General features: G+C 61.7%; 1 protein-coding gene across 2 annotated transcripts in view; it reads right to left on the bottom strand.

Moving 5' to 3' along the window:
• Positions 1 to 17,126, bottom strand: part of VAV2 (vav guanine nucleotide exchange factor 2) — a 151,787-nt gene extending 134,661 nt beyond the window's left edge. The window contains exon 1 of one of the 2 annotated variants that reach the window (XM_081803902.1): positions 16,820 to 17,126. In XM_081803902.1, coding sequence (XP_081660028.1) covers positions 16,820 to 17,023 — 204 coding nt within the window. In that variant the 5' untranslated portion in view covers positions 17,024 to 17,126. The remainder of the gene's footprint in view (positions 1 to 16,819) is intronic. The other variant, XM_081803901.1, reaches the window with a different exon arrangement.
• Positions 17,127 to 23,264: the final 6,138 nt, after the last annotated feature.

A 23,264-nucleotide genomic window follows, 5' to 3' on the forward strand; every position in this document is an offset into this window, starting at 1 on the left:
ATCTAAGGAGAGTGTGTCCCCCTCCATCGCCCATGCCCCTGGCAGACATCACTAATCTATCTAAGGAGAGTGTGTCCCCCTCCATCGCCCATGCCCCTGGCAGACATCACTAATCTATCTAAGGAGAGTGTGTCCCCCTCCATCACCCACGCCCCGGCAGACATCACTAATCTTATCTAAAGAGAGTGTCCCCCTCCATCACCGATGCCCCCGGCAGACATTACTAATCTATCTAAGGAGAGTGTGTCCCCCTCCATCACCCACGCCCCAGCAGATATCACTAATCCACGTGGCCACTGAGCAGCCACACGAAGGGCACCTCCCTGTCCTTCTCAGGGCAGCTTTTCAGGCAGGCTGGGCCCAGGACCAAATCTGGAACCCTCCACGGAGGGCTGAGGGTCAGTCTGTGCCCGAAACGCCAAGGGCAGCAGAGGGGAAATGGGGTGCTCTGATGGAGAGTCCAGCTCCCCCGATGAGAGCCAGGGTGGAAGAAGGCTGGTGTCTGGGACCTCACAAAGTCTGGAACCCCCTGTCCGCTCTGGCCAGACCTCAGGAGACCTGGGATGGGAGTGCAGCCCCTTCCCCAGGCCCCACACTCAGGCAGGGCACAAAAACCATGTTCACTGCTGGGGGGAGGGGGGTCTACACTGGAGCAGAGGCTCCAGAACTCATGGCTGGGCACAGAGAGATCATTGAAGAGCAAGGAAGCATCCCGGTCGCCCCCCAGGGCCCAGGGGCTGGGTGGAGAGCTGCTCTGTCCCCCATAGTCACTGTCCCCCAGGGCACCTGGGCTGCCCAGGTGGGCCGCAGGTCGGAGTGGCCAGGAACGCCCGTCCAGGCCCCATCTCTCATCTCTCTCCAGGCACGGGCAGGAGAGGCCTCCACCCCGACCCTGCAAGGTTTGTAGGAACCAGAAACCCCACCGTCTCAGTGATGATTTTATCAACAAGGAGGAAACGGAGAGGCCCGTCTGGGATGAGTGCTGCTGGGTCAATTAATTCCTTGAACGGTTTTCTAGAAATCATTGTTTGTGATTTTTTTTGGTCTCCACTTCCATTCTTTGTTTACTAATTCGCCCTCTCGGCTTCAAGGTCACAGTGAAGGCTGGACCCACAGGCCAGGTGTTCCCCATACCTCCAGGCACCGTCCCGTCACCTGAGGTTCTTCCTGGTGGCTTCACGTGAAGCACAGCGAGCAGGGCAGACCCCACGGTCTGACACACCCCTCCTGTGAGGCCCCAAGACCCACGCTGATTTCAGAGCGGTCAGAACACGACGCAAGTATCTACCTCCGCACACGTGAAATAACGTGGGCGGAAAGCCATGTGGCACAGACATGGCAGTGACAAAGCAGGCTCCCAGGTGGTGAGGAAGATGACAGCCCCAGCTCTGTGGGGACGCGGCTATGTGCAGTGTCCTCCCTGTGACAAACAGACCAGTAAGCCTTCAGTACGTACCCATGAGCGTCTCTGTTCCCATCCACCCCAGCGCCTGCAGAGGGCACAAACCGCGAGGGGACAGGCCGTGACCCTCCAGGGTCCGAGGGCAGAGGGCAGAGCCCAGATCCCCCTCAAGGGACGCCACACACAACCACGGTCCCCTTTCTCCTCCCAGCTGCGCACCACCTCCCGGCACAGGGCCTGGCGGCTCTCAGAAGCAGAGGAAGGGGTGGGGGGCAGGGAACCCAGCCTGGGTCTCCGACTCCCACATGGTGTCCGGCAAGGGAGCCCCACGTTCTGACAGCCCGGGGCTCAGTCCTGGGGTCCGCCCCTGCCCGAGCTCGGGCCTCGAGAATGAGACGCCAGGCAGCTGGCTCTCGTGCGGCCCCCGGGTCGCGGCAAATGCTCCTCGCTGAAAAAAAATCAACAAGGCTGGCAAGTTACCCTCCCCGGAACCTGCTGCAAGGTTGTTTCCTGATTAAAGCTTTACTAAATCAATAGCAATAAAGCAGTCCCAAAGAAATCAATCGAAGGCAAGGCCCTTTTTAAGAAAAACCACTCTTTCCACAGGAAAAAAACCTCTTAAAAATAACCCACACGACTATTTTGGGTTTTGCGGCATTCTTGCTGAGTCTCTGCAAAGGCCATCGTGTTACCTGGACATGAATCACACACGCGGGGGATGTATGCCTCCCCAGAGAGCCGGATTCCGACACGCCGGCCCCGTGCTTCCGAGTAATGAGAGCACCTGTTTACAGCCTGAATAAATGGCGCGCTCATGAAGGCAAAACTGTTAGCGTGCTCGAGAATATCGTGATCAGGGAAGGAGAGTCTGGAATGGAGTCCCATGCTAGCGGAAGGTGTTTCTCGCCGTGGCCGGGGGCCTGGCCCCTCAGAAGCCTGCAGAGTTTGGCCCACCGAGGCCGGGGCCAGCCCCTCACGCCCAGGTCCAGCCTGGACACTGATGTGGTCAGCCAAACAGAGACCGGAAAAAAAGCAGGAAACTCAAAGGCAGACAGAGAACACAACGGGGCGGGGCTGAAATGTCCCGCAACCCCCGGTCAGGGCAGATTCCGGACAGACCACTGGGAGAGCCGGGCCTTCCCCGGGCTGCTGGCCAACAGCAGACCTTGAGCCCCAAGGGCAAATCTGGATGAGCCCCACCAGCTCCCCCGCTGCCCGAGCCTGACATCGGGGCACCCTCCTCATTACCCCACATCGGGGTCACGACCAGCCCAGCCCCCACCTCCCCCAACACCCTGGAGCCCGGAGCTTCTCTCCCTTCCCCAGGCACAGGCCTGAACAGTTTTCCTGCTGGGGTGACCGCATCCGCCTCCTCCCCAGCCTCAGCCTCCGGGACTTCAGACTGTGGCCTCCAATCCACTCCCAGCACTGCAGCCAAGCAGAACCTCCTGAAGCCAAATCCAGGACATCGTGCTCTCCCCAACCCCCTTGGGTGACTGCCCGGCACCCCAGGCGAAGCCACCCACCAACCCACCACCCACTGCCCTGCCGCCCTGCAGCCTTGAAGGCCATGGCTCTGAGTTCCTCCAACCTCCCCCAGAGGTGACCGCTGCTCCCCTCGGGGGGCGCCCCAGACTCTGAGCTCCTGGAAGGAGTTGCCAGGCCACCCCCATCTTTCCCTTGCCCTGAGGGCCCACTGCTCAGGAAATGTTCCCTGGGAGCTGAACGGTCCACGTGAGCTGTGGGAGCTGTAGGTGAAAGGCCTGGGAAGAGGAGACCCGACGGGCGGCAGGGCAGGAAGGTGCCCTCCCCCAGAATCCGGCTGCCAAGAAGACCACCACCCCTCCCACAGAAAGGCCTGGGGTCCCACTGCACCCCACAGTGACCGGTATGGAGACCAGTGCCTGCAGGTCCCCAAAGCGTACATCACATGAAGTGGCAGCATCCGACATACAGGAGGGGGGACGGATTCCCAGGCTCACAGGCGAGCCCGCTGGGGTGTGGGCAGGGTGGGGGCAGGGGTCACTGCGAAGCGTGCCCAGGGGCGCACGAGGCCACGTCAGCAGTGGGGCAGGTCCAAGCTGCTCGGGCCCAGCCTGGCTTCTGACCCCACCACAACCGCCCTTCTTCGGCTGAAGAGGAAACACGGCCAGGGCAGCCCGGGGATAAGGGTCCCCTGGGCCCACGCAGGCTGCAAAGACAGGGGCTTCTCCCCTGAGCCCCAGCCACGCTGAGCCACGCATATCAGCCGCTGTCCTCAGGGGCCCGGCGGGGCAGGTACAAAGGCTCCAGCCTCCTGCACCCTGTCGCCCGCACGGTGGTCCGCGGTGCCAAGCGCCCTTCCACGCGTGGGGGCAGAGGGGCGGGAGTGGCTGGGGCCTGGGCCTCCTGCAGCAAACAGACTACTTCCCGAACACTCTTGTAATCTACAGCTCTGCTGCCCTGGAGCTAGCTGGCTAACAGATGTTCCATTTAAGAAGCTAAATTACCACGAAATACACCCAAAGAGATGGCAGGCCAATTTCTCCCAAGGTTTATTTGCATGAGGAGGGGGTGGTATGTGAACATTCTATCTTCTCTTTTTTGAGAAAAAAAAAAAAAAAAAATTTACTACACACACGGGTTAAGAGAAAAAAGAGAGTGGCTGCCAGCATGTGAATTACTGAGGGAGGGTGTCGATGGCACCCCACGGCTCGCACAACTCAGGAGCCCAAGGGTGCCACGTGGGACAGGATGCTGGGGCCACAGGTGCGTGGGCGGCCGGGAGTTTGACCCCGCCTCCATCCCCTACCGGTGAACTCGGACCAGCTCCTGTGGTCCCCACACCTCACCCTCCAAGGCTCTCAAATGGCTGCCGATGGCCCCTACTCTCCCGGGGCTGCCCTCTGCCGGGGCCAGGTCCACGACCGCCAAGCACTTCCAATACTGTGACTAATTACCACCACCACGCATCGTGGGGCAGCCCGGGAGCGGCCCAGACCAGGCCGGTGACACCATCGTGCCCAAGGAACGCTGGAAGGGGCTGAGCACTCCAGCTGGATCCCTGGCCCACCACCCAGAGGCAGCCCGGGCGCTAGCCTGCACGTCCCCGGGGCCACCAGACGGCCAAGCAGCAGAAAGGCTGAGGACCGGAGCTGCTCCGCTGAGCCCCCAGGCCAGGGCCTTTCCCACCCTGCAGGACACAACCACCACCACCAGCCGGAGGCTCAGGCAGGAGGGAGGGCGGGGGACGGGGACCCCAGAGCTGGTCCAGAGTGTGGTCCCTGGCATGAACAGAACCAGCTGGCCAGGGGGCAGCCAGGGGTCCCCCTAAAAAGACAGGGTGGAGGGCGCCTGGGTGGCTCAATCATTAAGCGTCTACCTTCGGCTCAGGTCATGATCCCCGGGTCCTGGGATCGAGCCCCACATCGGGCTCCCTGCTCCGCGGGAAGCCTGCTTCTCCCTCTCCCACTCTCCCTGCTTGTGTTCTTTCTCTCGCTGTCTCTCTCTCTGTCAAATAAATTAAAAAAAACCTCCAAAAAAAAAAAAAAAAGAAGACAGGGTGGACAGAGCTCTGCAGGCAAAACCCCAGAGCCCTCAGACACCTCCAGGACAGCCCCAAACCCCCACCCCCGGAGGCGGAGGGCATCACCCAGACTTTTCTGGGTTGCAGCCAGACACGGAGGGGGAGCCTCTGGCCGGACAGCGCAGTGCAGATGGCAGACCGCACCTGGCCTCCTGCCCCCGACGTCCACTCGGGTTCGTCCACACCTGCACCTGGTTCCAGAAACGAGCCCCAGAAATGTGGCCATGCTTCCGAACCCACTGCGGGAGCACATGCACACACCAGAGCTGCCTGCAGAAGGCGAGGTTTGCAGCCTGGGTTTACTGGCTCGGTCGTTCGCTCCCAGACAAGGCGTCTGGCCCCTGCGGCTCCCGCTGACGAGACCGTCGGGAAGCCCCCTGCCCCACATGGCCCGCGTCGGCGGGGACATCAGCGGGAGCAGCCGCAGGGAGGACTCCAGGAGCGAGTCCTCCCACGGCCACCGACATGGGGAAACCGATTCTCCCAAAGACACAGAGAAAACCCACATCCCTACTGAACGCCAAGGCCTCCCCTGCGTGTGCTTCCGGGACACCATCATGGCCCCAGGGCCGCTGGGCTACTGCAAGGGGTCGAGAAAACGCCCCTCCTTTACCAAGTGGCAGGAGGCCCGGGACTGGTGAGCCAGAGCACAGACGCCCGCATCAGCCGCAGGGCGGCTTCCCGCAAGAGAGATGACACGCACACAGATCCCGCACCCCCGGCCTGACGCCCAGACCGCGGGACCCCTTCAGATGCCCCAGGAGCCTTCCTCCCATCCACCCTGGAGGCACCTAGAAATGATGGTCCCATTTTACGGGGAGGGAGGGCAGGCAACTGAGCCCCGACACCTCACATGCTCCCTGGACCCATCTTCCTTCACCCCAGCTCTCCTGGGCCACCCTGTTTAAGGCACTGAGTCAAGAGCCTGGAGCAGAGACAGCCGTTCCCTGGCTCCTCACTCCTGGACAGGGAAGTCTTGAGAAATGCCTGCCTCGGTGCCCTGAGTCCTGCAGCAGCAAGGACCCAGGGCAAGAAGGGACCCAAGAAACGTGTCACGTGGATGGCCACGAGGGGCTGACTCACCCACCAGGCACCGCGGGCCAGCACTTTTCAGGACCCAAATGCGTGTGAGGTCAAAGACAATATTTAAATATATACTATTAGTATTCTGACCCTTACACCAACCCAGGCATAAAAGTAGGACTTTTAACATCTCTTAAGGAAGAGGGAGGCCACGGGCGAAGGCGTGCAGGGCCCCGAAGAGTCACATGGTGGCCCTGAGGGCTCCTGCCACGGCCAGCGCGGGTTCCAGGCACTCACCCACCACACACCTGCTCAAATTCCTCCCAGCCCCACGAGGGGGCTGCTGTTTTTGTGTGGTCAAAGACACATAACAAAATTTACAATCAGCGACTCTGTTCATTCGCCGTGTTGTGTAACCACCACCACGATCTGGATCCAGAGCTTTGTCATAACCCCAAACACAAGGCCATACCCACGAGCAGCCAGTCCCGGTTCCCTCCCCCCAGCCCACCTTCCGTCTGTGCTGGACGTGCGCATGAATGGAATCACGCCATCCTCCCCGACCCTCACCCTCTGGCGTCTGGCTTCCCTCACAGGGCACCATGTCTCCGAGGCTCATCCGCACTGCAACCCGTGTCGGTCAGGGCTCATTCCTCCTAGTGGCCGATCTTACTTCATCGTCAGGACAGACCCCCCTCTACCTAGTCATCCACTGAGGAGAATGCTATTTTTTATCCCCATCCTACAGAGGGGGAAACTGAGACCCCACGACAGTGAAGCTCAAGGGCCCACTCTGGTCAGTAGCGAAGCCAGGACACCAGCCCTGAGCTCTCGAGGGAGGGGGAGCCCAGCCCCCTCTGCAGCCGGGAACACAGAGGCCCAGGGGAGGCAGCCATGTGGCAAGTCCCGGGGAGCCAGGTCACACCCCGATGCCCAGCCTCAAGCCTGCTTCCTCTGAGCTCCGGGGTGAAAACAAATTAAACCGAATGGTTCAGAGTCAGTTCTCGTGTGAAGCCCGTCATCTGCAGAGGAAAACAGCTCAGATCTGAACGGTCTCATCCCTCACTGAAATGACTTAGTGATGCTCACTCCAGTCCCTGCAGACAGATGAGCTGGGGGCTGGGGGAGCAGAGCCCAGATGCCCATCTCGGGTGTGGAGGGGTAAATTAAGAGTGGGAGGAGCTGAGGGGCAAGGGAGGGAAGGTCTCAGGATGTGGCTGCCATGAGCACGAGGAACTAGAACCTTCTGCCACGCCAGGGGCCTGACACAGGTTACAAACAGACTAAAGCTTCCCTAGGTGTCCTGTGCGCCCAGGACATGTGGTGACGGTCCCAGGAACCAGACACCCACTTGTACAGTTAAAAGCTGGGACGGTCCATGCTCCAGCCATGACCACTGTCACCAGGGCACCTCCCCATTCCTGGGGGACACGGAGGCCTCCTGGCACACAGCCCGCCACCCCCAGGTGCCAAAGCTCACAGGAACACTGCCACGAACCACAGCCTGGCCCGGCGGAGAAGACAAGCCAGACGTGGAGCTCTGGCATGAGAAAGGCCAGGGCAGGTGGGGCCCCGCTCTCTGAGCTGCGGGGACCCTGGCAGGTGGCTTAGCCCTTACACCTCTGCAGAGGCCCCCTCTCCCTGGGGCCACTGGTCGCCACGTGCTCAGCATGGTGCCTACACCGCCTGCCCCCGGCAACATCCTATGTCTAGGGGACAACTATGACGATCAAGCAAATACCGGTGCAAACTGGAAACGTGTGTCCCTGGGAAAGGAAGGTGCGCTCAGGGAGAGCAGGCAGAAACAGGGCTGGGGCGGGGGAGGCAAGGGAGCAGGCAGACGCCCGGAACCCAAAGCTGCCCACCTGCACAGGGACTCCCGGTGACGCCCTCAGGCACCCACCCTGCCACCTTCCACATCTCAGGGACGCACCTGTCATGCCGCGGGGGAGACACGCATGCATCGGGGTGGGCTGGGAGGCAGACAGCGGAAGACAGGCAGGCGCCCCCTCCCCGCACAGACGGCGGCATGGGCTGGGGGGGGGCGGCTGGGGGGCCCCACTCCTGTAAAGACCTGGAGGCTGAAGAGCCCGGCGGACAGACGGGAGGACAGGCGGCAGGCCCTCGACAGAGACCATATATGCACGCTGCTTGTGAGGCCCGAAGCTCAAAACACAAGCCAACAAAAGTATTCCTGGCCTCAAGCTTAAGGTGACTCAGGGCAGACAAGCAGGTGTATTGAAAATGATTATTTTAATCCTTCCATAAACTCTACAGAGGCGGGCACATGAAGCCCACGGCTCAGGGCACCAAGGCAGGCATTTCTCGAGACTTCCCTGACCAGGAGGCGCCACCACCCAGGTCCCGCGGCAGTTCAAGCCCAGCCCCGCCTCCCTCGGTGGTCATGCGTTTGTTATTCTTGTTTATCTTTTGGATTCAGAAACCAAAACAGAGCAGCTACAGGATGCTGGCAAAGAGTGCCGTGGGAGCACAGAGGTCCAGGGGCCCTTCCGGGCTGCCCCGGGGCTCATCCTGGCCTGAGCAGGGCAGGCCTTGTCCAGGCAGTGGACAGGGACTCGTCCCATGAAGTTGGGGGGGGGGGGGGGCGGCTCCCGAGCCCCACGGCGCAGGCGCTGTGCAGGGGTTGGAGCGTCCACTCCCAGGCACCAGACCTCTCTCCCAGTCATGTTGAGGGGCCGCTGTCACCTCCCCAGGAAGCCCCCCTCGCAGGCCTGCTCGATTCCTCCGCGTCGGAAAGTGCCATGCTGTTTCTTCGTGAATCCCCCTCCTGGAGGTCAGGGACACAAAGTCAGGGGTCTCTGCCGCTCTTGCCCAGTGCCCATGAGCAGGTGACAGTGAATGGGAAGCGAGCTGATGACAGAGTGAGCCCCCTCCCAGCGACGGGCAGCAGGTGGAGGGGACGGGCCCACCCTGGGCCATCTGTGGGTTCAGGCACTGTGCAGCCCCCAGCCTCCCCACCCACCAGGACCGACCAAGGGCTGTTTTGCAGGTTGGCAAGAGGCCCCAACCTCCACGTGGCTGTGTGACCTCAGGCAGCCCCCTCGGCCTCCCGGTTCCCCGCCCAACCGGGTGTCTCACAGAGCCTCCTAACTAAGGCACAGGGGAGGGGCTGGGGCTGGGCAGCCAGGGAACCAACCTTCCCAAGTCAGGGCACGGCGGGCAGCAATGATCTGGAAGACCTGGGGGGCCTGTCTCTGCAGCAACCACCCATCTCCTCCCTTCAGTTACCTAAGGGCATCCAGTTTTCAAGGCCAGCTCAAATGCCACCTTCTCCATGCAGCCCTCCACAGTCCCTGCCCTCAGGGATCCAAATACCTGCATCTGATAAGGAATAACACAGCCCCAGAAGATGTGACAGCAAATCCTGCGTCTGTCCCCACCTCCTGCACCATCCAGCACAAGAGCTCCTGGGGAGGAAGCAGCAGAGAGAGGGCCTGAGACCCCTCCAGCAGGCGCCCAAGGTCACCCGCAGAGAGAGGGGCAGGGCTGCTGTCCGATCCTGGGTCCTGCACTCCTTGGCCAAGGATCCTCCATCTTTCTCCACATCACCCAGCCACCACATGCCTCCGGGGCTAAAGGGTAAGTGAAGAGTGGGAGGGCCTTGGGGGCAGGGAAGGAGGGAGGGTCCAACTCCGGGGCGCTGGCCGCCCACCCTCTCTTAACCACCATGTGGCTCTCCTGCAGCTGGGCGGCCAGAGGCGAGGTGGGGCCAGCTGGCCGGGGAAGGCGGCTGCCCCTGCCAGCAGGAGCAAGCGGGCCACCCGGGCCTGGGGAGGGGCGCAGTGTTCCGGAGACTTACGGGGCCAGGTGCGAGGCAGGGGCAGTGCCAGGCCCGCGTTTTCCTGCCAGATGCCCCCAGCAGCCTGCAAGGTGGCCACGGGCACCCTCTTCGCAGACGAGGAGACCAAGGCTCAGTCAGGCCCGCGACCCCGCCCCACTAAGGCTCCCACTACAGCCCAGTGGCCGATGGCGGCGGACCCCTCCACTGCCATCCCAGACGGCAGCAAATGTCCGTGCTGCTCCAGACATCGGGGGCTCAGCCCCGGGGGGTCCCTGCTGCCTCCCCTATGAGCTGGGGCTGAGGGCAGAGCCCCACCACAACCCCTCCGTGGATGAGACAAGGTCCTGGCCCCAAGCACTTAGCCCAAATTCTGGCACAAGGTGGAGAGAGCTTTGCCTTGCTGAGCGCGTCCTGTTGGAGGAGCTGGCGCCAAGGGCCCTGGATACAAATGGACACGTAAGGGCAAACCCTGGGAGGGCGGGGACAGGGACCAGGGCTCCTGCACAGGCCCCAGGACAGGCCCCTAGCCTCGCAGGCAAGCCCCCTGCCTGCTTTCGTACCGGCTACAAGCTAAGGAAGGTTTCCACGGTTTTAAACGGTTGGGGGAAAGAAAAGAATAATATTTCGTGACACACGAAAATGATACGAAATTCAAATTTCATTCTCCATAAAGTTTACTGGCACACAGCACACTTACTCATTTCCAGATCAGCCACGACTGCCTTCACACCAGGAGGGCAGAGCTGAATGGTTACGACAGAGCCTGTCTGGCCCACAAGGCCTAAAATATTTACCGTCTGGCCCTCGACACAAGACAAGCACCTACCCCTGCTCTGGGAGCAGGGTGCTGGTGGTCGGCTGGGGCGCTGGGGCAGAGAGGGGTGGATTCAAGGGGCAGTCAGGAAGGAGGTCCACCTGGCAGGGCCTCAGCCATGGGGCTGCCGGACTCGGGTCTGGGCCTCTGCCTAAACCTGGGCCCCACCACACCAGCCCCGACAGCGCTGCCCGTCCCGGACATCCCACCCCTCGAAGCCACAGACACATACATGGCCTGGACACAGGGCCACGAGGAAGGGGCTGGAGGGCATCATGCTGCCGACCGCCACGAGCAGGACCCACTGCAATTCTGGGAAGGACGACAGAGTCCCTCTCCAGGGAGGGGACACCCTTGGCCACCCTATCCTCATGCAAGAAAGAGCTCGAACGAGGCACTGGGGTGGGGGCTCCCCGTGGCTACACGTCCCTGTCAGGCCTCCGGCAAGGCTGCTGCCTACAGACTTGGCCCCAAGCTCAGTGGAGCCGCCCATTCTCTGCACAGAGACACCCATGCCCAGGGCGCAGACGGCCTCCCCACCGAATGCACGGCACGCTTCCAGGTTCCATCCCAGCCACAAACAATCCACTGTCCACCACTGCCAAGCGGTGCCTTCCCATGACCTGGGCAGATGATGCCCATGGGCCTTGTCTGCAGATTTCACACCCAAGCCTCAGGACCCCACTCCACACAGCCCTGGGCCCCTCCTAGCCAGTCAGGCCCGCGCTAAACATGGGATCCCAGCACATTGGCCTCTGCCCCCAGCCCTGCCCCCCGGGGTGCTGCTACCTCGACCCACTCAGAGCCGTAACCCCTGCCACGTGGGAAAGCCAGGGCTGGGGAAATCCGCATTTCTCCACTTGCCACTATCACCCCCCCTAAGGAGCCTTTTCTGGTGCTTTTCATAATCGACCTCCCATAGGAAGTCTCAACACCACAGAGCTACCGTGTATCTGTTTTGTACTCCATGTGCATCTGAGCTTTATACATAAAAAGAACATGATTTCTTCACCTCCAAAGATCTGATTTCCACCACCCTGGAGGCCATATCACCCCTGCTGAGAAGGCAAGGGTTCATTAAAATGTATCATTAAAATTAATGTTATGCATTTCTTTTTACTTTTTTAATAGGATCACCAGAAGTTTTGAAAGACAGACGCAACTCACGTGTTTCTACTTGGCAGCGGTGATACAGATGGAAAACAAAGACAAACGTGCACACGGCACGTCCATCTACACCATGCCTGCACACACACACACGGAGCCAGCTCCCACCACGGAGAGCACCTGGGAGCAGGGACAGCCTGCAGCAATGAGCACACCAGCACCCAGATCTGGGCTTCTAAACACCCCTCTTCACGATGGAACCAGAGCTCCTCGGAAACACGGCTGACTCCTGAGCTGGGACAAAGAATAATACCAAAGGAGTCTGGACATCTCACTCCAGAAAGGAGGGCAGTGCTCAGAAAATGCTGAGGACACAGGGCACCTGGGTGGCTCAGTCAGTTGGGCATCTGACTCTCGATTTCGGCTCAGGTCATGATCTCACGGTCATAAGATCGAGCCCTGCATCTGGCTCTGTGCTCAGCAAGGAAGTCTGCTTATCCCTCTCCCTCTGTTCTTCCCCCATCTCTCTCTAATAAGTAAATAAAATCTTTTAAAAAAAAACAAAGAAAGAAAATGCTGGGAACACGTCAAAAAGATGGACAGCAACCGGCTTGAAACAGTTCTCTGGGTCGAACCCGAGACAACGTGAGCATGGAAATAAATGACAGTAACAGATTATAATCCAGGGAATAAAAGAGAAAACCATGATGCAAACTGGCAGAAAGAGAGAGAGGAAGGAAAAACCGGAGGTGCACCTTGTCCCAAGTCCCTCGGAGAGAAGAGCCGTGAACGACGGGGGACAGAGCAACGTCATGGAGAGGACCGGCAGACACCGCCTGGGAGGGCCACATCCCAGCAACGGGACAAGGATAAGCCACCTGCTGCCTGCAGGACAGGAGCAGGAGCGGGAGGCATCGAGCCTGGTCCCCCAACACGCACACAACCCGAATCTAATCCCGAAGGGACGCGCAGGGACCCAAGAGCGGGATGTTCTTCAACAGAGGGCGCCTGGAACCTGCAGGGTGTCGAGGTCATGAACACCAAGGGAAGGCTGCGGAGCCGTGATGGACCGAGGAAGAGCACAGACAGCACCCCTCAGGTTCCCCTTCTGCTGAACCGGCATTTCCGGGGACACCCGTTGAGGCGTGAGTGGGACACCCGTGGGACGGGGCTGAGAGGCTGAGCTGCGCTCACCGAGGACAATGCCCTTGTTTTGCGGGCGACGCACTGAAAAGTTTGGGGGGAGGGCACCAAATTTCCCACTCACCTCCACTGGGGTGAGAAAAACCTATGTGTGCACATGGAGTTCTTACGAAAGTCCAATATATTTTCAAATTTGGAAAAGGACAAGAGAGTTCCTGTTTCCACGGGAGCGAGGGTTCCTCGGTTCTGCCCTCTGCCCTGGTGTCGCACGCTTCAGCCTCAGGGTCCAGGCCCGGGCCGCCTGCGCTCGGGAACCCCGGACACCTGCGGGCCACCTGCAGGCCACTTCTGCGGCCCCGGACATCTGGACGACACCGCCGCGCACCCTCGCTCTCCTGGAAGCTTCATGAGAGCAGGACCCAGCCCAGGCGGCCCCCAGGCCCTCGCCAACCACAAAGCCGGCCTCAGAATGAAGGAACACACGGGAGTCCGCAGGCTCCCGAGATGACATCCTGGAAGAGAGGCTCAGCCCAGTCCCCCTTCCAGACTGGGCTTTGCAGAGTGAGCAGCAAGAGCGTGGCCCCCACGTGCTGGGTGGAGTGAAAGCGCGGCAAGTGCAGGGTTAGCAACACACCCCTGGTACACTGGGGGCCGCGGCCAAGCTCACCACGCTGCAGGACGAGAGTGCAATCAGAGGAGGCTTCCTAGAGGAGGGGCCTCTAGACTAGCTCCTCCAGGAATAACCAAGCGAAGAGAAGGGAGGTCTACCAGCAAGGGCAAGGCTCATAATGGATGCTGACGGCCAAGGTACGGAAGTGGGGAGCGACAGGCCTGAGGCAGGGACGGGAGGTGTGCGCAGGGGAGTAACCCCGGTGGGCCCCGGGTGCCAGGCTTCCCAATCTGTTCTCCGGGGAGGAGGCCTGCCAGGGCGCTGTGGGCAAGAGGCTGGGCGGGTGGTGCCCTACAGGTTCAAACTGCAGATGGAACCAGGGGCTGTCTGCTGGCGTCAGCAGCCTCACGACCTCCACAGCTAAGGCCACTCCAGACACACGTGATCTCTTGTTAGGATCAGCAGATTGTGGCCATACCTAATTAGTTTAATTAAACCCAAGGTGGCTTCCGGGCATTTTGGATTAACAAAAAAATTAAAGCACGGCCTGCCAGCTCCAGGACGGCATGACAAAGGGGTCGCTCGGCTCTCTCTGTGAACACCTCCTAGCTTCCGGCTCGGTACACAGCAGATGCCCCGTAAGTACACATGCTCTTATGCTCCTCTGGGGCCAATTACCCAGCTGAGGTCAACTCGGAGTGGAGGGACATTCCAAATGCTATCCTCTGAAAACAGGATGTCACCATGAGAAGCCAGCATGGCCCTTCTGGAACGAGCGGACAACATGGAGGCCTCTGAGCTGGACGGGCCTCCGGCACTCCAGGACCGCACGGAGGTGGGAAGGCCCCACAGACTGGACTCGACAGCAAAGTAGCCAGATCCCCACAGAAAACAGGCACCCATCCCACACCCCAACCACCCCGAGGAAGCAGACACGTGGCGGGAGCATCCGTCCGAAAGTCAGCCAGACAGCTTAAGGGAGGCTTGCAGAATCGAATGAGTTTCGGCAATCCTACGAGGGACACCTAAGCTTGTGATTTAGTTTCGCCTCTTCCAATCTGTGTCACCAGAGGGAAGTCCCTGGATCTCTCTGAGCTTTAGCAGCCTCATCTATAAAACGGGGATGGCACAGCCTCCCCAGGATCGTGCCTCGCCCAGGGCAGGACCAGGAAGAAAGGGAAGCTTGGACTCTTCTTGTGATCCAAGCACCGTGGACCAACAGGACATCTTCCCTGCCCCGCTCTAGGGATGGTGAGCTTCCCAAATAACAAAGAGCAGCCACACAGCGAGGCCCCCCAGGCTCCCTCCCAAACCCTGCACAGCCATACCTGGTACAGAGAATAGTTTCTCTAACTGTGAATACACAGATGGAGCCAAGGGATAGACCCGGTGAATGCAAGTTCACAGAGCACCTGCAGCCATCCTGCACCAGCGACAGACACACGAAGATGGGGTGACCCACCCCACCCCCACAAGATGACCGGTGGGCTGAGGCCAGGGAGACCAGCCCTCAGCCAAGACAATGATCCCCGCCAGTGTCCAGATGACCATCCTAAAGTCACTAACGTCAACTCCGCACTGCACGGAGAACGTTCCCTGCCTTAAATTCATGCAATCCTCAGAAGGTGGCTCTAAGGCGCCTACTATTGCTGTTCCCATTAAACAGTTAGGGAAACTGAGGGCCCAGGGGCAGTCACCTACCTGAAAGACGACAGTGCCAGGCTTCGATCAGCACACATGCACGAAGACACACAGACACTCGCCCGTCCGGTTCTCCCTAGCACCGAGTCCCCCTGGATACCCCTTCACCCAGGCTGGGACACGGAGGGCTCCAAGGGACTGTGGTGCTGTCAGTGTTGCTGCCCCATGGACGCCTCCAGGGACCCCAGGATGTCCCAGCACTTCCAGCACAGCGGCTGAGCCAAGCCACCTGCCACAGCCGGAGCGCCCCCTCTTCCCCCACCCTGCCCAAACCCCAGCTGGAAAAGGGCAGCTCCGGGACCCCGAGGCCAGCCAGGCCCAGCATCTGTTGTGTGGACCCACCCACCCCGGGCTGTGTCCCGTGCCCCAGCCTCCCTGCCAATCAGCCAGGAAACCGGCCAGGAGCCAGCAAGCCTGGGCAGCCCCTGTGGATGACAGCCGAAGGCAGACACTCCCGCCCATGGCCAACTCTGCCCTCAGCAGCCCTTCCTGCTCTCAGTTTCTCCAGCCCAGCCCCCACCCCCACCCCCAGGGGAGGACGGAGGTGAGGAACGGGTTTATGAAAGTACTCTGCAGCAGGGCGCCAGGCCCCAGGGACTGCGAGTTAGTTGGCATGAGAGAACCTAAGGACAGCGCCTAAGGGGAGCCCTGAGACCGCATGCCTGCCCCCCCCCGGGGCTCCCTCAATAGGCTGCCTGCCTCCGTGGTCCTGGGTTGTTATCGCTGAGTGGGAGGGCAGCCCCCCTACCCTCTCAGGGCTCCTCTTTGTCATCAGCCACCCCCCTTCCTCCCTGGAGGAGGGGGTGCTCTCATCTCCTTGGAAACGCAATCACAGCCAAAGGGCAGAGGCCGTGCAGCCCAGCCTGGAAAAGCCGTGACTCACTCCATCCCTCCTTCTCCCTAGCCGGCTTTCCGATGTCACACATGCATGGCCGTTGTCCACGCGGACTCGCCGTGGGCCACAGAGGAAGGGGCTGTGGGGCTCACAGGAAGGTCGATCCTGGACAGTGCTGGCCAGACTCAGGCTGGCCCCCGGGGCCCCTTGAGCGCCCAGGACCCCTTCAGATGGAGCTGGGGGTGGGCGTTCTGTGACTCCAGGAGGGCAGGACGGGAGCTTCATTCTGCTCAAGTCTCAGCCAAGTTCCCTTTAAGGGGCCAAGAAAAGCAGCTCCTGCCGGCCGCGCAGACATTTTCCTGCCGGCCGGCAGCCACACCGCGCGGCCGCGACAAAGGCCACACTTGAGGGTGCTGGCGAAGCGACGGGGGCTCCGGCTCGCACCCAGCTGCGCGACCCCGTCCAAGAAGAGGCGGCGACCCGAGCCCACCCGCTCCCTCGGGCCCCTCCGCCTCCCGCTCCTCGCCGCCTCCTCCGGCCGCGCCCCGCTGTCCTCCACTGTCCCGCCACCAGGCGCGAAGCCGGAGGACGCGACGCCCGACGAGGCCCCCCGGGCGTGGCGGGCTCCCCGGGGCCGGGAGGCACGCGGAGAGGGGGCGGCAGCGGCGGGCGCCCCGCCCGGCTTCGAGTCTCCCCGCACCCCGGCGCCACAGACCGGCCCGGGGCGCGCCCCGGGCTTGGGGGACTTTGGTCAACTTCGCGCCTCCTGGGGCGCACCCCTCTCTCCCCGCGACCGCCCGCGCGCCGGGACCCTCACCTGGGACATCTGCGGCCGGAAGTTGATGTCCTTGAGGTCGATGGAGCCGGGGGAGAGGTTGTGCAGCAGCTGACACAGGAGGACGCCGTCGCGCAGCGCCTGCGCCAGGTCGAACACCGCCGCCGAGGGCCACACGACCCGGTGGTTGGGCGGCAGGACCTTGCAGTCGATGAGCCAGCGGCCGCACTGTCGCCACTGCTCCATGGCGCCCGCGGCGGCCGCACCGCCGGCCCGCTCAGGGCAGCGCTCGGGCCGAAGTGCGGCGGCCGCGGGGCATCCCGCCCGCCCGCGCGGGGCTCGGTGGCCGGGGCGGGGCTTCGCGCGGGCGGCCCGGGGTGCCCGCTGCGCCGCCGCGCGTCCCCTCCTCTTCCTCCCGCTCCGGCTCCTCGCGGGCCGCCGCTCCCGCCCACGTGCGGCCGCGGGGTGGGCGCCGCGCAGCGCGCGGGACCCCCTCACACACACGGGCGCCCCCGGGCCCCGGGCCGGGCTCCGCGCCGCGCGCCGCCGCCGCGCCCCGCTATCCGCCCCTCCGGGCGCCGCATGCTGCGCTCGGGGCGCCCCGCGGCCGCCGCCGCTCCTGCCCCGCCCGAGACAAAGGGCCGGTGGGTCGCTCGCTCCGCGCGTCCGGGGCCTGGGCAGCCCTCGCCGCCGCCGCTTTGTTCGCCCCGCCTGCGGGCTCCGCGCTCGGCGCCGGGCGCTCGGACTCGGCAGCGCGGCGGCCCTGGGGTTGCGGGGGCGCGGGGGGCGCGGGGGCGCGGCCACGGGCGGGGCGGGGGCGGGGCCGGCGCGCGGGCCTGGCACCGCCCCCGCCCCCCCACTTCCTGCCCCGCCGCCCGCCAAAGTTGCGGAGGGCGGGGGCTGCGGCGCCGCCCGGGGCCCGCCCACTCTGTCCGCGGGGCGCCCGGACTTTTGAGGAGCTCTGCGCCGGGGGCGAGCGACCTCGCCGGTGGAGGGATGGCCGGTTCTCGGTCTCTGCGTTGGCCCTGCGTCCCACTCGGTGGCGATCAGTCGGTGGCCCCTGTCGCGCTGGGCGCCTCCGCACGGCCCTTCGGAAAGGACAGACCCAGGAGGGGGAACCGACCGGACCGAGGCCCCCCGCGTCCCCTCGGTCCATCAAGCCGTCCCTGAGGGATAACTCGAGGCCCGAGGCACACACGGGCGGGGAATGCGCCCAGAACCCCCATCCCATCCTCTGCTCTGGCCACGGACCCGAAAGCAGCCCTCCACCCACCCCCGACCCCGCACAAAGGCCGGGATTCCCCCACTTTGTGACCCAGAGCCCTGGCCACTTGCAGCTGCCCAGAGGGCAAATCCTGGCGTCTGAGATGGAATATGTGAGATTAGTAAGTGAGAGAGAGGGCTGGTCATGAGGCCAGAGCAGCCTGGGCCCTGGGTCCTGGCAGGCCACTGGCTGACTGCAGGGTCCACTGACCCCGCCCTGAACTCCTTCCTGAGCCCCGCCCAGGGGTGGGGGCCGTGTTTTCAGCAGCTGGCCTCCCCCCCGCGACAGTGGCACGGCTTCAAGGGCATGAAGAGCCAATCTGGCAATGAAATGATGTGGATCCTGGCTCAGCTCAGGAGCCGTGGGTTCTCATCACTGGTGTGCTGGGCCTCCCTGGGCAAGGCACAGCCCCACCCTGAGACTCTCGGCCAACGCTGGGGTGGTGGTGAGGCCACCCACCTGCACGCTTGTGCTTGAGTTCTGGACCTGTGTTCGCTGGGGCAGCACTGGGCAGCTGCCTCATGGCCCAGCCCTCTCCTCCACTGGGTGCCACCCCCAACTCATGAGTGCAGAGAGGATCCCCCAGGCCTTCTGCAGAGCTCAAACCTTCCCCTTCCCCGACTGAGGAGGAAGTCTGGGGGGCCAGGCCAGGGGCCAGCCCACGGAGAGAAGCAGGAGAGGAGCTGGCCCCCGGGACACACCCCAGGCCCTGTGAGGAGTGGTCACAGCAGGAGTAAAATCAGGCCAAGTGGCCGGGCAGCTCCAAGCTACCGTCCAGGCGTCCTTCCTTTGAGAAACCCACGTAGGGAGGAACCTGCCTCAGAGGGGTGCGATTGAGCCTGTTTGGCTGGAGGCAAAAGCAGGTAACCCCCGCCCCAGCATCTCCCCGCCCGAGGAATGGAACCACAGGACGTAGCCTGAACCCCAGCCCCACCAGCCCCCGCTCTGAGAGCCTTGCAGGCACCTTCTCCTGCAGCGCCCCCTCCCCCTCTGTATTGCGGGGAGCCCAGCCACAATCAGAATTGTTTGTGAGGGGCCCACAGGACATCATGGAGTTTTTGTGCGGGGCCTGGGGCAGAATGGGGCTCCTGCAGCTCTTCACCTGGGGTGCCCTATTCTGGTGCCCCCTTAATGCCTGTGTCTCTCACCCACAGGTAGAAAAAGGCAAGAAAAGGGCCTCAGCAAGAAAAGGGCCTCTGTCCTCGCCACCCTCATGGCCTTCCTGCCTGGGCAGAGACCCAACCAAGATGATGAGCCCGGGACTGGGACACAGGCACCCCCAGCTGACCATGCAGACGGTCGTCTGCTGCCTCCTGGTGGCTGCGGAGGGCATTGTCGCCACCTGGCTGCCCAGCTGGCCGAGGAAGCCGGGGTTTAGCCTTGTGAATGGTCACACCGGGAGACTCAGACCTTGCTGCTGTGCGGTCCTGAGCCAGCCACAACCCCTTCGGCATCCCCAGTTTCCCATCTGGACATTGGGAACATGTGTATCTCACAACGTCCTTGGGAGGCTCTGCAGGCAAGCTGGACAGGAATGGATGGATGGATGGATGGATGGATGGAAACTTGGCAGAGACTCCCTCCCTGGCACTTGGTGTGGGTGTGATGAGCAGGTCCAGACTGTACCAACTCAAAGTATGGATCAGAAAGAGGGGACACTTGTCCAGAAAACCCTACTGCTATCCTCATGCCCTGGGACCCAGAGCTGTTTGCCAGGACCACCTGTGGTACACCTCTGGGCGGGGGGGGGGGGTGCACGGGGCCCATTGCCTCCTGGAGACATGGTACCCTCGAAGCTGCACTTCAGCTTGGCCCACCTTTAGCCCAGCCAGTGATGGCTTCAGTGGGAGGGACAGACTCTGTGCTGAGCGTCAGGGCAGCCCACAGGAGAGCCGGGGAGCTCGGCCCCCTGCCCAGCGGGCAGGGAGTGCCAATACCAGCCACGTACCCCAAAGTAGACAAGGAAGGTCACAGCCCCCTCTCCCCGCCTCACCCACCCACCATTGCCCCCTTCCATCCATCCTCGGGAACCAGCAAGGACCCAGAAAAACTTGGGTGAGACCCTGTCACTCTCCCGGCCAAAGAGGTACAAGCGAATTCTTTCCCTAGAAAATGTGCCCCCTCCCTGGATGACTTCATTTCCTGCATGAAGGAAAGGAGCAGCCACACCTGGTATGCTCCTACCTCAGGGCCTCTCCACTGGCCGTGTGTCCGCCCGGGACTCTTGTCCACAGAGCTCACCCCCTCACATCCGCTGCGATCCTCTCCCCCAGACCTGACTCACTTAGTCTCATCCCTCTAGACAGTGAGCTCTGGGGCCGCAGGGACCATTTCTTCCTGTCCCCAGTTCACGCCCAGCACTGCAGACTGGGCGCGGCCTGTGGTAGGTGCTCAGAAAACACTTATTGAACGAAACACCAAATGAATAAACCACCAACTTGGCAAAGCACTGCAACTCCGATTTTTAAACCCAATAGATTCTCTCACGGAAGTCACAGACATGGGGTAAGTTGATGCCAAGGTTTACGAACCAGGCTGTGCCATCATCCGTGGAGTGATCTGCGGCCTGTCCTAGCAATGTCTATAACGAACGAACTTTAACATCGTCACGTGAGTGTGTAACAGCATGCTCCGTAAGACTGCGCGGGCGTAGCCCACTCAGGCGGGTTTATCCTGATGGCGTCCGTGATTGTAACGGACACCCCCCTGTCCTGAGGGCCACGGGGCCAGCCCGAGAGCCGCGGACGCTCACCTCACCTCCCTTAAGCCTCACGCAGTAGCCACTATTGTCCTGGGTGGCGAAATGCGGAAACCGACACGCCGGGCACTTTGGTGAGCTGCCCGGGCCGCCCGGCAATTCATGAGGGAGCCAGGTGCGAGCGCCGGGCCTGTCCAGCGCCCAGATGTTGCTGTTGAAAGCGGTTTCCGTGCTGAGACTTTCTGCTGTTCCTCGACAAGCTGATTTGGGTGGGTGGGTGATGAGGGAGAAGGGAAAATGCTATGATGTCTACAGCACGTAGATACTGACTCAGCAACAGAATGCAGTGATTGAAAGGCATGCACAAGCACACACACGCACGCACACACACGCGCGTGTGCATGCACACGCGCCCCACTGCAGAAATGGGGTGGTAGCCTGGCAGGAGCATCAGGTTGACCAGAAAGTGGCTGCTGGGGAGACACCCTGTGTCCGGGCTGAAGTGGGGGGAGCGTGGAGGGGGGTTGTCGGGTCCCTGGGAGTCCCAGAGAGGCCTCCGGAGGCTTTAGGACAGGTGAGCCTGGGCTTCCCGCTTCTGCTCCTCTCCCAGGACAGTAAACCACGCAGGGGAAGACAGCCCAGCTGCTGCTGAGGGGCCCCGCGTGCACGGCAGGCTTGCACTAATGCGCCCCAGTTCCAGCCCCCGCCGGGAGGCACTCTTACTAGATCTGCTGTGCAGGTGAAGCTTCACAGACCTGAGGGACTTGCCAGGGTTGAATCCCCGTCTGAATAGGGAATCTGTCTCCTGCCGTGCCTCCAGCTGAGGACTTTGCTTTCACTTCTGGTTGATTCGAGGGCTCCAGGGTGCGGCGTAGGGGGGAGTCTGCCCTCACAAAGCCTCCCGGGCTCCCACAGAGCCGTCCTCCTCGGCCAGAGTCTCATTCCCAGGGCAGCACTGGGAGTTTGCTGGGCACAGGAACAGCGCGTCTCCCCACGCGGCGCACGGGGCACACCGCACTGGAAGGGGCTGGAGGGCCCTCTGCCCATCCGAACACCCGAGAGCTCCCCTTTCCACACAAGCCTGCTTGGAGAACCACATGCAACCCACCCGGGGGCTTTCCCAGCCCAATTCCCCAGCCAACGCCAAGAGCTGTGGCAGGGTCCCCATGCCTCTTCTCAACAGGACCAAGGCTGAGGGGGCCTTATTCCATAAGGCAGGGTCCCAGGGACATATAAGACTTCTCCCGCAAAGGCCTCCACAGAAGCAGGAGTCTGCCTACCCTCCACTCATCCATCCATTCCTCCCTCTATCCCTCCCTCCATCCACCCCTCCAGCCCCCTCTCCATCCTTCCATCCCTCTGTTCACCCATCCCTCCATCCACCCCTCCAGCCCCCTCTCCATCCTTCCATCCCTCTGTTCACCCATCCCTCCATCCACCCGTCTATCCCTCCTTCTATTCCTCCATCCTTCCATCCATCTCTCCTTCCATCCTTCCATCCCTCTACCCATCTATCCCTCCCTCCCTCTATCCCTCTCTCCATTTTTCCACCCATCCCTCCATCCATCTCTCTTTCCCTCCCTCCATCCCTCCATCCATCTGTCTATCCCTCCCTCCATCCCTCTATCCCTCTCTCCATCCTTCCATCCATCCCTCTCTCCATCCTTCCATCCATCCCTCCAACCATCTCTCCTTCCCTTCCTCCAACCCTCCATCCCTCCATCCATCTATCCCTCCCTCCATCCCTCTATCCCTCTATCCATCCTTCCACCCATCCTTCCATCCATCTCTCTCTCCCTCCCTCCATCCCTCCACCCCTCTACCCCCCATCCCTCCCACATCCTCTTTCCGGGAGGTTCTGTTCATGGGGAAAGGAGAAGTGAATGTTTTGCCTCTCCCCAGCATGACTGGGTGAAGGAGTTATTCTCATGTCCAAACCACATGAACACACACATTTTGCAAATTCCATTTGTAGCGACATCATGCAAATTCAGTTGTCACAATTTCCCGCGAAAGTATAGGTGTAGAAAAAGACCATCTGGCCCACTGTGGACTCAGATTACGCCCCACTGGGTTGTTGGGTGTGGGCTTTTTTACATTATGTTTAAAAAGGCACAATACAGACTTAACACGGCTTGTTGTTTCAACGATCAAAATTAAGTCCAAGGACACGGACTGGACTCCAAACTGATCTCTGCTATCTTACTGCCAAATGGCCCTTGTCTGGGCACCTCCTGGAGACTGTCCAGGACCTTGCTTGAGGCCCTCCTGAGAGGCGCTGTGAGCTCTGGGGGGCAAGCTGCTTAGGGCTCTCAGGAAGGACGAAGGGCCTCCAGGACTCACGCCATTTGTAGGCATAAAGCCAACAAGTAGGGATTTGGGGGAGATTCCAGATTTCTGCAGGCGCCCTCGTCAGGGCACTCATGGGCCACCCTCCACGAAGGACGGAGGTGGGCATCCAGGCCCCGGCGGGGAAGATGTAGGCCCCGTGCAGCTGGGTTATGGGACCTAAGGGCTGACCCCGG

This window comes from Leptonychotes weddellii, chromosome 14 (genome assembly GCF_054177405.1).
Source record: "Leptonychotes weddellii isolate Sample4059 chromosome 14, ASM5417740v2, whole genome shotgun sequence".
Classification (NCBI taxonomy): domain Eukaryota; kingdom Metazoa; phylum Chordata; class Mammalia; order Carnivora; family Phocidae; genus Leptonychotes; species Leptonychotes weddellii.